Here is a 14,678-nt window from a genome sequence, read left to right as displayed (position 1 = left end):
CATCCAAAAACGGTAACCCTGAAATCCTAATAACGCCTTCATCATCTCCGAAAGAAACCATCAAAACCCATTACAACCGTATCGATCTATAAAATAAATCCCTATTGAGAAATAACGCGTATATCCTCCCCTTGTTCTTCCTGCAATCGATCGATCTCCGACTCAATGCTCAGCACCCACCGATCTCTCTCCACCCGGCTCCGCGTCTTGAACACCACACTCCGCCCGGGCGCACCCAGTGTAGAGACCTGCCGCAGCGTCTGTCTGGTGCGACCGCCCTCCGTCTCCTCCGAGGCCCGGAACAGACTCTTCCGCAGCGGATGCCAGATGACGAAGCAGATGGCTGTGTCTTCATCGGAGCTGGTCCAGCCATCCGTTGAGAGATAGACTCGTGGTAGCGTGTTGCGCCCGGGGCGGCTGCTGTCGAATGTTCGGTTTCTGTACAGGAGGTCGTTTTCCGTCAGTAGGCCGGAGTAGATGTAGCAGTCACGGAGGTCCAGGGTCGTGCTGAGTTCCTGGTGAATATGGGGAATCTCGACGCCGTTACGCTTGCGGAGAGCGCTGCTGAAGATGAGGAGCTTTCCTGCCGTGAGGACGACATTGCAACGAGTGAAGGTGGCGTGGCGACGGGGCTTGCGGTAGAGTTGTCCGGACATCTGAGTATCTTAGTCTTAGCTATCTATTAATATAGAAGGAAGGAATGACAGACCTTGATAGGCCGACACCCGCAGATGGCACACATGTTGTAGAGACGCGGTGACGCCTCGGCCCTCTTCACCTCCCACTTCCTCGCGAACTGTCCTACGATCGACTCCATCTCTTCGTCGATGTTCAGAATTTCTAGGTTATGTTGTCGTACCCTTTTGAGCTCTGCTGAGTCGACCGCAATGCGTGCTTTCCAGTATTTCACAAGCGCGTCGAGCCGCTTCATCCATTCGTCTCGAGTCTCCGTGTTGTACGCTTGGAGCCGCACTACGAGGCCATTGTCCAGTGTCATCTCAAATGTACGGTCATCATCGAAATGCTTCGTAGCTCCATCGTCTCGGTGGGTGTCCGTCACTTCGCGGTGGAATTCGACGTCTGGTCCCTCGTTGATATTTCGATCAGCAGGAGAGCTGCCACGGTGGACATGTCGTACTTCTTGCACGCGGCAGAGGTCAATATAGCCTTCGGACTGGTTGATGTTGTGGAGATTCCTCTGTGCCTCCGCATACGCTTCTTCGTCTTGTTCCCGGACGTAATCCTTGTTATCGCTAAGGAGCCAAGCGATGTTTCCATCTTGTAATGGATAGGGATTGATGTCATACTGAAGTGGCATCCTCTCTACGATGTCGTGGGAAGAAGGTATGTTTTCATCCGACGTGAGAGGAAGTTTCGGGGGAGCTGGCGGCGCAGCTTTTGCTGGTCTGCAGAAACACAGATAGTGATCTTGCGTCGAAAAATACAAGCGCTTAAAGAACATTCTGTTCAGCCGCTGGTGTACGCCTCTTTGAGAGGTCAGGCGAATCAAGAAGCCCTCTATAGGCGCTGGTTCCTCTTCCCAGTCATCATTCTGTTTAATAACAGTAGAATAATGATGTTTTGGCCGAAGCTCGAGGTCGTGGGACACCTGCATCGCTATCGTCCCATGCATCTTCTGCTCGTTGGGGCCATGAACCCACTCCAACCGGTCATATCGCTTCCAGGCCAGACCCATCTTCTCAAATTTCGACCATGCGCTCAAAACGTCCGCCCATTCTGTGCGATCCTTGAGCATCTCCATGCAACCTTTTATGATCGCCGAAGCTGCAAACTGTTCCTCAGCTGCGGTCCTGGAGAGCACTCCATTTTCCTCCCGTTCGCTATCTGCCGATTCAGCGCTCGGCTCGAGCTGTTCAAAGGGATTTCGAAAGATAAGGGATACGCCTAAATCGGGAACATTTATAAGAAGTGAAGACGGTCGACGCCATCCTAAAGACTGTCGAATGAAAGTATACCATTCCACTGCATGTGCGGCCGACCTCGGACGTATAATGTATATCCTCGTGCCATCCTTGAAAGGTTGCCAGATGACAAGTGTCTTGTCAAGTGCAGAGTAAAGGTTCACTCTCGTGTTTTTGTAATTCAGGGCCACATCATGACGTGGGTACTTTCGCAATTTTTGGTTTTCGACCTTTGGGATGACACGCGTTTTATGCATCTGGAGTGTGTATGGTGTATGTTTTCGAGTGCTCTTCCGGCATACTACAAGATATTCACGCCATTTGTCCACGCACTGCGATTCTATTTTCAGACTGTCATTTTCACTGTAGTCGTCAGGAAGAAGTCGCTGTACTGTTTCTTCGACACGGACTAGCATCTTTTCAGCCTTAATGATCTCACCCTCTTGTATCGTTTTCCTACGAGACCGTCTCTCAGAAATACCCTTTTGAGTACGCTCAAGCCGAGACCGAATGCGCTGTTGTTTATCACGCACGTTGTCATCCAAGTTGAACCGAGCCAGCCTGCTTGATAGAGGAGCCAATCTTCTCTGCTCAGCTCGTCCCTCGTCGAGGTAATCCTGGTCCTCCACAGTCCCATCAGGTTGAGGATCCTTCTGCTGCAAGTCACTTGACGTGCCGCCAGTATCATCATTATCCTTTGGCTGCTCAGACTGTTGATAGACCGGAAGAGGTGTCGAAGGATCCGCTTCGTCGGCATAGGTCTCTTGGCTTAATTCCTGAGAAACCTGCGGATGAGATGCGCCTGAAGTTGAGCGTTTGCCTGCGCCATGTTTATACGAGCGGTTCCCCGAAACATTCCCTTGAGTGGTTCGACTGGAGGATATTCGCCCAGAATCATTTTCACTGGGAATCGTCTCTCGTGCCGTAAAATATGTTCGCGACGCTTGGGTCGTATTTGCAGAAACGGCATCTGGGTCTTTTTGGTTGGACGAAGACGCGTTTCCTCTGCCTGAAGAATCGGACTGTCCTTCAGCCTGCGATCCCGCGGCGTTGTTTCTACTAGTTGTCTGATTGGACTTCGATGCGCCTTCTGGAGCAAGTCTCTTTGACCCCTTCCTGCTAGGCTCCTCAATTTCCGTATCTTCACTTGAACTGGTATCCGATTGGGGGAAGCTGGGTTGCTGGGCCCCTGCAATGGGTGGTCCAGTCAGGTCTGTCAAATGCTTTTGATGGGGAACGGAAGGGTCTGCAGCGAATGCCACGGTTCGGGAGGTATAATTCTTAAAGCTTAGCCTCGTCCTATACCAGGACTTGCGGTGACTGTTCAGCCATCCTTCGGGAATTGGCCCTATGAAGAACCGTCTGCTGGTCATATGTAAGTGGTGTGCCGAAGCATGGCGCTGTCAGAGCGTTAGTCCTGGCCATCTACAATACCAGGGCAGCAGAAAGTACCAATCGATGAGCCGTATAGGACTCAGCCTCCAACGCACGATGGTCTTCATGATACTGGATGTGCGGGAAAGCCGCTGAGCCATCGGCAGCATCCTGGCCAGAGTCCTGCGGAGTGCTCATGGCACTGAGAACTTCATGAAGGCTGGAATTAAAAAGCAACTATAACTTCAATGAAAGCGAGAGACTTGCAGACGTCAATTAACCAAAGCTGAAGCCAAAAGATACCCAAATCAAGCAACGCAATGAACGGAGAAGGTAACTCGAGTTCATCCCCATTACTGCTCTGGGATCTCCACGGCGGGTCTCGACCCGACCGATGACGTCGTGGCCCCGGTCCCGTGACTGTTTTGCAGGTTTGCGCTGTTTGGAGTGTTTGCCCCATTGCTCTGGTGGGGCATGCCCCGCTATAACCTATTGGCTTGCGCGTCCCTGCAGCTGCCACGGGCCGATCTCCCCTGACAGCTCAGCGACTGTTGATAACTACACCGTGTCCCGCTGTCCGTCTGGATTTCTGTCCTTAAACCTTTGCATTTGCTTATTGGCCCCCGATCGTTTGATTATCACTTACAAACATTCTTGAAAATGTCTTCCACCGCCGTCATTCCTCCTGATGGAACTTGGTTCGATACCTTGCGGAAGTCCTTCGTTGATGTTCCCATCGATGCCGCCAATGACAATGGCATTGCTACCACTGAATTCCTCGAGGCCGCTGAGGCTTTGACGACGCTGTTCGGTAGGTCGAAAGACCATGGACCTGGTTTGGAATCCATCTAACCTTGTAATTATCGTTTAGATCTCCTTGGTTCTGTTGCTTTCAACCCCGTCAAGAATGACCTGATCGGCAACATCAAGGTTCGTGTGCCTCTGCCGCTGCTCCAGAGCGCAAAGGATCTAATTGTTACTCTAGAAAATCAGAGAGAGGCAACTTGCAGCCCCTGATCAGTCAGCGACGCTTCAGGCTCTTGTCCTGAATGAGCTGAAGGAGAAGAAGCACACTGCCGCCGAAGGGCTGCTGTGGCTTGTCCGGTATGACTTATACCAATACCTCTTGCATAAATAGATTTAGTCCCCAATACCTTTTCCCTAAAATCAAGCTACAACGAGTGAGATGTTGCGAAGACACTGACCTTTCTCAAATGATCCAGCGGTCTTGATTTCACCGCTCAGTCTCTTCGTCATAACCTCAGCAACCCTAGCGAGGAGCTCTCCACCTCTTTCCGCACTGCCTACGGTGCAACCCTCAAACCACACCACTCGTTCGTCGTGAAGCCGGTCTTTAGTGCCGCCATGTCCGCGACCCCATACCGAAAGGATTTCTACTCAAAGCTGGGCAACGACCAGGCGAAGATTAATGCTGCTCTCTCCAAGGAGATGGATGCTCTCGAGAAGCAGGTTGCAATTCTGAAGGCTTTCCAGGAGCGCAAAGAGGCGAAGTGGTAGAATGATGGCAAATAAATCTCAGATTAATGTTTTATGCCAGCCAGCATAGTTCACATACCTTCAGGTTTTGTCTTCTTTGAGCAAGCAGACGGTACAGGAAACATGGTAATTCCGGAATATATGGAAACTCTTGGGAGTTTTTGATTTCAGGGACTTAGGATCCGACAGTAACCATTCACATGGCCCTTCGACACTTATTCATAGAGAGGCTTTTGAAAGATCCTTTGCGCACAGCCCGTTCCGGTTTTGACCACGGCATGCAGCATCCTGTGCATATAGTCAACTGCCTCAGTTCCCGATACCCTTGTGGTTGTTTACAATACAAATTTGAGATATCAATCATATCATCTATCTCTTACCATTAGTGCACAGCTCTGCTTGCAAGCCTGCCTGTCCTCCTATTCTCTTTACGGCTTTTCCTATATGAAAACTGATCAGAACACTAACCAGTTTTATCTCTTCACTCAAGAGCTACATAGATGCCCAGAGCCCTTGATGTCAAAGCTATTCTAGCCTAGCTCGAATCTGGACATTCCGGTCAAAAAGTTGTCTTTGTCTTCTACGCCTCAAAGCTGTACCGAATTCGGCCATCACTTGCCAGTATAGTGGGCCTAAGCTTTGGGGAAAAGGGCAAACAATAGCTCTGATATTGCGGCTATTGGCTGCGAGAGTCGCACAGAACCCAGAGACCAGGGTCACTCCGAATGGGTCCGGCTTGCCTTGTTCTATTTTCGGTCGAAGTTCAGGAATGGCACGTGGCACGATGCCGATGGAAAAATGATGCAAACGAGTAGCTCCAGAGTCGAGATCCAGCACACCGTACAAAGAAAGCAGTATTATTCTTTGATCTTTTTTGCCCCGAACGCTTCACCGCCTGGCGGCAAAGGACGGCAAAAAACCCTTGAAAAACAGACTATTCCTCGAATTGAACATGGCGCCTTACGCTCGACGGGCCGCGCCTCACGGTCCTCACCGGACGAATGGAGTCGTTCCTGAGATATCCCATGGTTAAAGTTACACTGCGGCTCAGGAACCTCGCCTCCTTCGGGGTTTTTCACTCGATTCTCGAGCAGCATCCATAATTCTTCTTCATGCGAGAATAAAAATAGCCTTCAGGGAAATGTGGTTATGACTCGCACGCGAGGGCAGGGGCGAGGCAGGCATCCAAACTCCAAATGCTTGATCAGCCGTAAAACTACTGCCACACCTGAGCCCTTCATCTTAGGGCGTTCCCCTTTTAAGATTATTTATTAACTGTATGCCATAGGGTCCTGATCTCCCCAGGGCAAATCTCTTGTGGTCCTTTTGGCATCTGTGGTGTCTCATTGCACGTTCAATAACAGCATACTAGCTCCTACTATTCAGCATTTCTGGCAATATGCGAGCCAAGGGAAAATGCACTCGATTCCAGGAAATAAGCATGAGATACTAATCAATGTCACGCGATAGGTAAAGGATTCGAGTTAGGGCTGGTCAGGTTCATTCAGCATCTGGACTCTTTGTTGGGAGAAGAGATTCCCGGATTCGAGTAACCAACGCTTTTGGCAGAATCTTGACTAAAACGAATGTTGAATCGTCTTTATTTGGCTATCTTTGACCGCGCGCGGCATCTGCGGTTCTAATATCCAGCCTGCAATCCCTAGCCGGATAAGTGCTGATGTCAGAGCACCTACTACCCACAGGCTACCGGGGTAGTTAGACTAGGACCTGCAGATTGCCTACCTACCCCTGACTCGAAAATCTCCTCGAGGGTTCGAGGTTCCACTCTCTAGACGGAAACGCTGACATACGATCCCTATGACCTATGTATGCATCCCGTACGGGAATATCCCGTCCCACATAAGTGCGAGGCGCACGGGGTGATCTTCTAAGATTCTTCATATTATTCATAAGGCTTAAAATTATTATTATTGAAACCTTCTGCCGCAACCTCGCGAGGATGGTGGCGCCTTTGTCCGTGTCGGTCTTTCTTCTAATGGGACCATCAGCAGCCGTGCGGCAGAGTGGCGGTCGATGCATGGCACGTGGTGGGGACCGAATGCTCGTGAAACAGTTGCTACGAAGTTTATTCTTCGGCAGTTGGCAAAGAGGATTCGGCATCTGTGAAGGTTTTCGTTTCTGCAGCCGTTGGCAGAGTTTATCACTTTCTTTCAGGGCCCGAGTGTTTACCTTTGAACGGTTGAGCCGCATGACAACCATGTGGCTGAAAGCAGAACACAGCTTCTGTGCTCTTTGCCACTTGTGTGCCAAGGACTATTATATCCAAATTCGTTTAAGGGGGATCGATCCTCCAGGTGGAGGCCACGCTGCCGATCCTTCATAGATCTTACATAAGGCACAGAATAGATCGATCTCGACGAAGCGGGACTCCGTGCTCTTCAAGGAGGTCAAGTCTGGACAGAGCTTTCCTGAACGTGACCACCGTGACAAGGCCAGAGGTCTTGACTGGATCGGCACTCGTTGGCGGCGCAGTTGACCATGATCGATTTGGATAGAAAAGAGCCGCACAGTCGAAACTCCTCTCCACACTACGCCGCTTGGCACTGCGCACCCCTGAGTCTCAGACTCAGGGCCAGACTTTGTAGCACTGGGCTGTGAGTTGGTTCCGTGCTCAACACGGCCTTGCGAAGAGACTCTCCAACTATCGTGATCGCTGCTCCAAAGTTTACGAAGCCCGGAATAGTCATCATAGATTCAGGTCAATCATGCCGCAGCTTGCGAGTCCGTCGGTAACCCGACCGAGCTGGACGGGATAAAACGCGCTAGAAAAGATCCACGCAGGAACTAGCTAGGGATAAACATCATCAGCCGAGGAACTCCATGCAGTTTTTGGTTCGCTAACTGCAAGCGTCGTGCCCTAATGGCAAAATGGTAGCTGTCGCCGTTACACTGACCCCATCGCACTCCACGAGACATGCCTTTCTGAGTAAAACGGACGACGCCCCGCCTAGCCCTGCTCCGCGGCTTTGTGGAAATGATCGTGTCCGCAGCATCGTTCATTGTTATGGCACGCGCCTCGTGTTCGTCTCAATGGTCCGTCATCGTTTGGGCACGGATAATGGCCGGGCGCATCTCATGAGCCCGAGATCCAAGCAGTAGTTTGAACCCTGCTTAAATGCTGATCGAAAGTCCTTTCCAGAACGGATTTTAGTTTGGTGCTGTTCCTTGGGACTGCCATGAAGCTCGTGCCTAGTTTCTATATCCCCACCTCGGACCTTGGCGTTTACCACACTGCTGGAGCTTGTTCCCTCTAAATATCTTGGTATTTCCTCCCTCTTGCCAGACGCAGTGTCTAGTCGCTCGTTACGCTCGTTACGCCATAATATCGAAAAAGCGCGGTGCTGCTCGGATCGCACCATGTGAGCAGGTTCTCATATTGTCAAGATCTAGCAACCCGTCCTTGAAATAACCGACGCAATGGCGTTGGAGTTGGAGGGCAGGAGCACGACGATTTTCATCGTCACAACAGTGCTTTTTGCCATCGCGTTTGTGACCGTCTGCCTACGGTGCTTCGTGCGACTGAAGATCGTGAAGTCTTTCGGATGGGATGATGGTTTCATGGTACTGGCAATGGTATGCAAAATGACTCTGCTCCGGAGAAACATGAGGATTTTAATGTTTTGGATAGGCGCTGAACATCTTTTTCGCGACATGTGGAATTGCGGGATCACTCCACGGGTTTGCAAAGAGGTTTCGGGAACTTGACGAGGCACAGATCAAAACCGCGCTATTGGTATAAAACCGCATGGCTCGACTTGGGTATGACGGGATACATGCTTACATTCGCTATAGTGGTGGTGGCTCGGCCAACTTGCCTATGTTATCACATGCATCGCTGCGAAGATATCTATCGTCCTCTCCCTTCTTCGCTTAACGATCAAAAGGATCCATATTATGGTCCTTTGGACAGATATCGTATTGACGGTCATTGTCGGGCTCCTTTTTTGGTTCCTCTTGATGCTGCAGTGTAGCCCGGTGGATTACTTCTGGGACAAGACCAAGGACGGCCAGTGTCTGGACACCGATGTCCTTTATGTTGTGGCTTACGTTTACAGCATTACTGCCGCCGTGTGCGACTTCACTGTTGGCATCTTACCGGTCTTTCTTATTTGGAACCTGCAGATGAATCGCCAGACGAAGTGGGGTGTTGTGGGAATTCTCAGCCTGGGTTGCATGTATGGGACCTATGCCTTTGATATTGTGTGCTTCTGCTGACCCTTGGTTTAGTGCCAGCGCCGCTGTTGTGATCCGTATACCTTATCTCCAGGACTACTACGATCAAGATTTCTTATGTATGAAGCTGCCTTATCCTATCAATATGCATCACTGCTAACAAAGGGAATCAGACGCAACTGCCAACATCTCGATCTGGTCAAATGTCGAGGCTAGTCTCGGTATTACGGCAGGCAGCCTGGTCACCCTCCGCCCTCTCTTTCGCTGGTTCCGCGACGGGAGCTTCCAGTCTTCTCGAAGCATGAAAAGGACCAACAATAGCATCTTACTGTCGAACATGAGTGGACACGACCCTACAGCACAATTCATACAGGCCCCAAAGGGGCCGGGTTACTGGCGGCCTGATATTGACCCCGAGGACGCCCACGCTACTGTGACGGCTGGTGCCAATCCGGACCGTCGAAAACACCACCGCCGGCGGAAAAGCACGAATAGCAGCCAGGAGGACCTCAATCCCAAGGGGCAGGGATCAGCCAACGGTGGTGTCAGTGTCCAGAAGACATTCGTGGTAACTTCGAACGAGGTATAGGCGATGGGGATGGCTGGGGTTACAGGATAATAAGGAGAAAGTGTCGACTATATATGTTGTATGAGCAGTATGAATACCCACACCGGACTAATCGCACCGTATGAATAATTTAACTTGCGCAAATGTTTCTCATAGGGGTAATTGATCATTTGGAAAATTCTAATGACAGCCTGGCTTTACGTGTATACGGCTCGGCCTATACTTTGTTTGCAGTGTAAATGATGGTGGGGTTAAGGAGCACGGCTTTAGTACGCATTAGTCAGTCTGAAGCATCCTTGAAGATATTATGGGCAGAACCGTGCGCTGTTGAACAGACCAGGGGTTCTTCAGCGTGCGATGCTTGTGCGCCGGGTGTCCACCGGCGTATCGACCAGGGTGTTGGAGGTCAGGGGCCTGAGATCGGCCCAACCGCGCTACGCCCGATCAGGCCCGGGGCGGACTTTCTTGTCTCCGGGGATGTGGCTGATAAGGCGGTGGCTGAAGCCGCGGGCCAATCGATGACTTAGTAAGGGTACGGTCTGCGGCGACAGCTTGGAGGAATTTCTATCGAGGTGGCTTCTTCCTCGCAGCATCTCCGTCTGCCTCTGTTCACCTTGCAGACGCCTCCTCCGCCTTGGCGGCTCTCCTTTTTTCCAATTCCCATCTCTTATGTGTTCTTAAGTTTTTTTTCGCTCCTTACCGTCTGACCTGCTCTGCGGTCATTCGAGCTCCAACATGTGCGTTTCACTCCTCCAGCGCACCGCGTGGCACGCGAGGCCGAACTTGGATCATACTGACAAAATGTACAGGTCGAAGCTTGTCAATGATCCCCAGATCCAACATGCGTCGCTTCACAATCCTCTCCCGACCCAGCTGCATGCATATGTGTGGCCGTTCCTCATAATATGGCCCGCCTTCCTTGCCTTCTATCTATCCCCCGAGCGGTACGATAAGTACATCCAGGGCCAGGAATGGACGTTCGTCTGGACAGGGACCATAATCACCGTGCAGTCGCTACTATGGTTGATGACGAAATGGAACATTAATATCAACGCGCTCTTCACTTCGACCCGGACGAAATCTGTCGACTCCGCCCAGCTTATCAAGGTTATACCCGTGACGAACGCGGGATCCGCGGAAATCTGCCCCCTGATCCACGATACCACCGGCGGAAAGAAGTCGATCTCGTTCCTGTTCCAGAAGCGTCGTTTCCTTTACTACCCGGAACGGAAGTGTTTTGCCCCCCTGTCGTACGTCTTGGATTCGGATCCCAAGCCTGCCATCAAGACTTTCCAGCAGAGCCGTGGGTTGACGTCCAAGGCGGAGATCGACCGTGTCCACCACCACTATGGTGATAACACGTTCGATATTCCCGTTCCCAGTTTTATCGAGCTCTTCAAGGAACATGCCGTGGCGCCGTTCTTCGTCTTCCAGGTTTTCTGCGTCGGGCTCTGGATGCTTGATGAGTACTGGTATTACTCGCTGTTCACTCTGTTCATGCTTGTTGCGTTCGAGAGCACTGTCGTGTGGCAGCGTCAGAGAACTCTTACTGAGTTCCGTGGTATGAACATCAAGCCTTACGATGTCTGGGTGTTTCGTGAGGGTGAATGGCAGGAGATCACCAGTGACAAGTTGCTCCCTGGTGATCTGATGTCGGTCAACCGGACGAAGGAGGACAGCGGAGTTGCCTGTGACATCCTCCTGATCGAGGGCAGTGCAATTGTCAACGAGGCTATGCTTTCCGGAGAGAGCACGCCCCTGCTGAAGGATTCCATCCAGCTCAGACCTGGCGACGACCTGATCGAGCCCGAGGGTCTGGATAAGAACTCCTTTGTGCACGGAGGCACCAAGGTCCTCCAGATCACGCATCCGAACACGAGCGCAGAAGGAGCTGAGCAGTTCCCGAACATTGCCTCTGGAGTCCCTAACCCTCCGGACCATGGCGCTTTGGGTATCGTTATAAAGACTGGATTCGAAACCAGCCAGGGCAATCTCGTCCGCACTATGATCTACTCTACAGAACGTGTCTCTGCAAACAATGTCGAAGCACTGCTCTTTATCCTTTTCCTGCTCATGTTCGCGCTCGCGGCTGCCTGGTATGTCTGGCAAGAAGGTGTGGCGAAGGATCGCAAGAGGTCCAAGCTGCTGCTCGATTGTGTCCTGATCATCACGAGCGTTGTCCCTCCAGAGCTTCCGATGGAGCTGAGCTTGGCTGTGAACACCAGCCTTGCAGCCCTTAGCAAGTTCGCGATCTTCTGTACCGAGCCTTTCCGGATTCCATTCGCTGGCAGAGTTGATGTTGCTTGCTTCGACAAGACGGGTACTTTGACTGGCGAAGACCTGGTTGTCGACGGCATCGCGGGTCTCACCTTGGGACAGAAGGATGCCAAGGTTGAAGCGGATGGTGCTCACACCGAGCTGACCAAGGTTGACGGTGTCGGTCTTGAGACAACTCTTGTCCTCGCGACCGCCCACGCTCTGGTGAAGCTGGACGAGGGTGACATTGTCGGTGACCCCATGGAGAAGGCTACGTTGTCATCGCTTGGCTGGGTACTGGGTAAGAATGATACTCTGGTCAGCAAGGGTGTTTCCGCCAAAGACTCTCCTCGCACGCCTGAAACGGTTCAGATCAAGAGAAGGTTCCAGTTCTCTTCGGCTCTCAAACGTCAGAGTTCTATCGCGACCGTCGTTACTTCGGAGAAGAAGACATCGAAGAGAACGAAGGCAACGTTTGTTGGTGTCAAGGGTGCTCCCGAGACTATCAGGACTATGCTTGTGGAGACCCCTCCAAACTATGAGGAGACTTTCAAGTACTTCACCCGCAACGGAGCTCGAGTGCTTGCTTTGGCCTACAAATACCTCGCTCCCGAGGCTGAGCTTGGACAGAGCCGCATTAACAACTACAAGAGAGAGGAGATCGAGTCCGAACTGACCTTTGCCGGCTTCCTGGTTTTGCAGTGTCCTCTGAAAGAAGACGCTGTTAAGGCTGTGCGCATGCTCAACGAGAGCAGCCACCGTGTGGTCATGATCACTGGAGACAACCCCTTGACTGCTGTCCATGTCGCCCGGCAGGTGGAAATCGTCGACCGTGAGGTTCTGATTCTTGACGCCCCTGAGAATGATAACTCGGGAACCAGGCTCGTCTGGCGAAGCATTGATGACCAATTCAACCAGGAGGTCGATCCCACTCAGCCTCTTGATCGGGAGATTCTGAAGACCAAGGACATCTGTATCACCGGATACGCTCTGGCCAAGTTCAAGGATCAAAAGGCACTTCCGGACCTGCTCCGTCACAGCTGGGTGTACGCCCGTGTGTCTCCGAAGCAGAAGGAGGAAATCCTCCTTGGGCTTAAGGACGCTGGTTACACGACTCTCATGTGCGGTGATGGTACCAACGATGTCGGAGCGTTGAAGCAGGCCCATGTCGGCGTTGCTCTTCTGAACGGCACCCCCGAGGATCTCCAGAAGATCGCAGAGCACTATCGGACTACTAAGATGAAGGAGATCTACGAGAAGCAAGTTGCCATGATGCAGCGGTTCAGCCAGCCTGCGCCCCCTGTCCCGGTCCAAATCGCCCACCTGTATCCTCCTGGCCCGACCAACCCGCACTATGAGAAGGCGATGGAGCGCGAAGCGCAGCGGAAGGGTCTCCCCAATGCTGCCGCGGCGAAGGAGCAAGCGAACGGAATTCAGACCATTACCTCTCCCGGTGCACAAGCGCTGCAGCAGTCTAACTCGAACCTCACTCCACAGCAACAGCGCCAGCAGCAAGCCTCTATCGCGGCTGCTGGGTTGGCTGACAAGCTTACGACCTCGATGATGGAACAGGAGCTGGACGACAACGAGCCTCCGACTATCAAACTCGGTGATGCATCGGTGGCTGCTCCGTTCACGAGCAAGCTCGCCAACGTCATTGCTATCCCTAACATTCTCCGTCAGGGTCGTTGCACGCTTGTTGCTACCATCCAGATGTACAAGATCCTTGCCCTGAACTGTCTGATCAGCGCGTATAGTCTAAGCGTGATCTACCTTGACGGAATCAAGTTCGGAGATGGTCAGGTGACCATCAGCGGCATGCTCATGAGTGTCTGCTTCCTGTCTATTTCTCGTGCTAAGGTACGTATTCCCAGCAGTATGACATTCTATTCAAGGACGTGTACTGACTTTGTTCCCAGTCTGTGGAGGGCCTATCGAAGGAGCGACCGCAGCCCAATATTTTCAACATGTACATCATTGGTTCCGTCCTGGGGCAATTTGCCGTTCACATCATCACTCTCATCTACCTATCCAACTACGTCTACTCGATCGAACCGTATGTCCCCCCTCCCCTAAACACTCCCTCTTCCCATCATTCTTGCAGTGAACTAACTTGACCGCAGACGCAAAGCTGAAATCGACCTCGAAGGCGAATTCGAGCCTTCCCTCCTCAACAGTGCCATCTACCTCCTCCAACTGATCCAGCAGATCTCCACCTTCTCCATCAACTACCAGGGCCGCCCCTTCCGCGAATCCATCCGCGAGAACAAGGCCATGTACTGGGGTCTCGTCGCCGCCTCTGCTGTGGCATTCTCCTGCGCCACGGAATTCATCCCCGAGCTGAACGAGAAGTTGCGCCTCGTTCCTTTCTCCACCGAGTTCAAGATCACCCTCACCCTGCTTATGGTCGCTGACTACGCTGGATGCTGGCTCATCGAGAACGTGCTGAAGCGGTTCTTCAGTGACTTCCGGCCCAAGGACATTGCGGTCCGGAGGGCGGATCAGCTTGCGCGGGAGGTGGAGAGGAAGAAGCAAGAACAGATTGAGGCGGAGAAGGAGAAGGAGAAGTCGAGGAAGGTTTAAATTAAAAAACCTCGTTGAGATGAAACTTTTTTTCTATGTTGGACTAGATCAATCACCTTATACTATGTATGAAGAAGATTGTCGTGTTGCGGTTGTTGTTGACTCTTTGCAATGTCATGTCATGTCGGTGTATACTTAAGCAGCAGGTACTGGTACTCGAGATACGCGGCGGGTATGCTGGATATCTATCATAATTCATCGTCATCATCCTGGCTAATCCTTAGTGATGGCTATACATCTAGTGAATAGATTTACCCCTCTCTCTCGCTCTCTATCTGGTGCTT

General features: G+C 51.8%; 4 protein-coding genes across 4 annotated transcripts; 3 read left to right on the top strand and 1 right to left on the bottom strand.

Annotated features, from left to right (window-relative positions):
• Positions 1–101: 101 nt before the first annotated feature.
• VTN00DRAFT_8219 (uncharacterized protein) lies at positions 102–3,494 on the bottom strand (the record flags this gene model as incomplete). Its single annotated transcript, XM_069435049.1, has 3 exons — positions 102–656; positions 710–3,322; positions 3,375–3,494. 3 exons carry the CDS (start codon positions 3,492–3,494, stop codon positions 102–104), a joined length of 3,288 nt encoding a protein of 1,095 aa, XP_069286485.1.
• Positions 3,495–3,956: 462 nt separating this feature from the next.
• On the top strand, positions 3,957–4,814 carry VTN00DRAFT_8218 (uncharacterized protein; the record flags this gene model as incomplete). The annotated part of the gene is made up of 4 exons (XM_069435048.1): positions 3,957–4,107; positions 4,168–4,226; positions 4,282–4,400; positions 4,520–4,814. 4 exons carry the CDS (start codon positions 3,957–3,959, stop codon positions 4,812–4,814), a joined length of 624 nt encoding a protein of 207 aa, XP_069286484.1.
• A 3,417-nt stretch (positions 4,815–8,231) lies between these two features.
• Positions 8,232–9,576, top strand: VTN00DRAFT_8217 (uncharacterized protein; the record flags this gene model as incomplete). The annotated part of the gene is made up of 5 exons (XM_069435047.1): positions 8,232–8,387; positions 8,443–8,547; positions 8,607–8,989; positions 9,042–9,106; positions 9,161–9,576. 5 exons carry the CDS (start codon positions 8,232–8,234, stop codon positions 9,574–9,576), a joined length of 1,125 nt encoding a protein of 374 aa, XP_069286483.1.
• A 714-nt stretch (positions 9,577–10,290) lies between these two features.
• VTN00DRAFT_8216 (uncharacterized protein) lies at positions 10,291–14,394 on the top strand (the record flags this gene model as incomplete). The annotated part of the gene is made up of 3 exons (XM_069435046.1): positions 10,291–13,671; positions 13,731–13,867; positions 13,935–14,394. The coding sequence occupies 3 exons, from the start codon at positions 10,291–10,293 to the stop codon at positions 14,392–14,394; spliced, it is 3,978 nt and encodes a 1,325-aa protein (XP_069286482.1).
• Positions 14,395–14,678: the final 284 nt, after the last annotated feature.

The sequence above is a fragment of the Thermoascus crustaceus genome (genome assembly GCF_041956765.1).
Source record: "Thermoascus crustaceus strain CBS 181.67 unplaced genomic scaffold VTN00scaffold_5, whole genome shotgun sequence".
Classification (NCBI taxonomy): domain Eukaryota; kingdom Fungi; phylum Ascomycota; class Eurotiomycetes; order Eurotiales; family Thermoascaceae; genus Thermoascus; species Thermoascus crustaceus.
The sequence above is the reverse complement of the archived record's forward strand: the minus strand, read 5'-3'. Positions and strand labels throughout refer to the sequence as shown.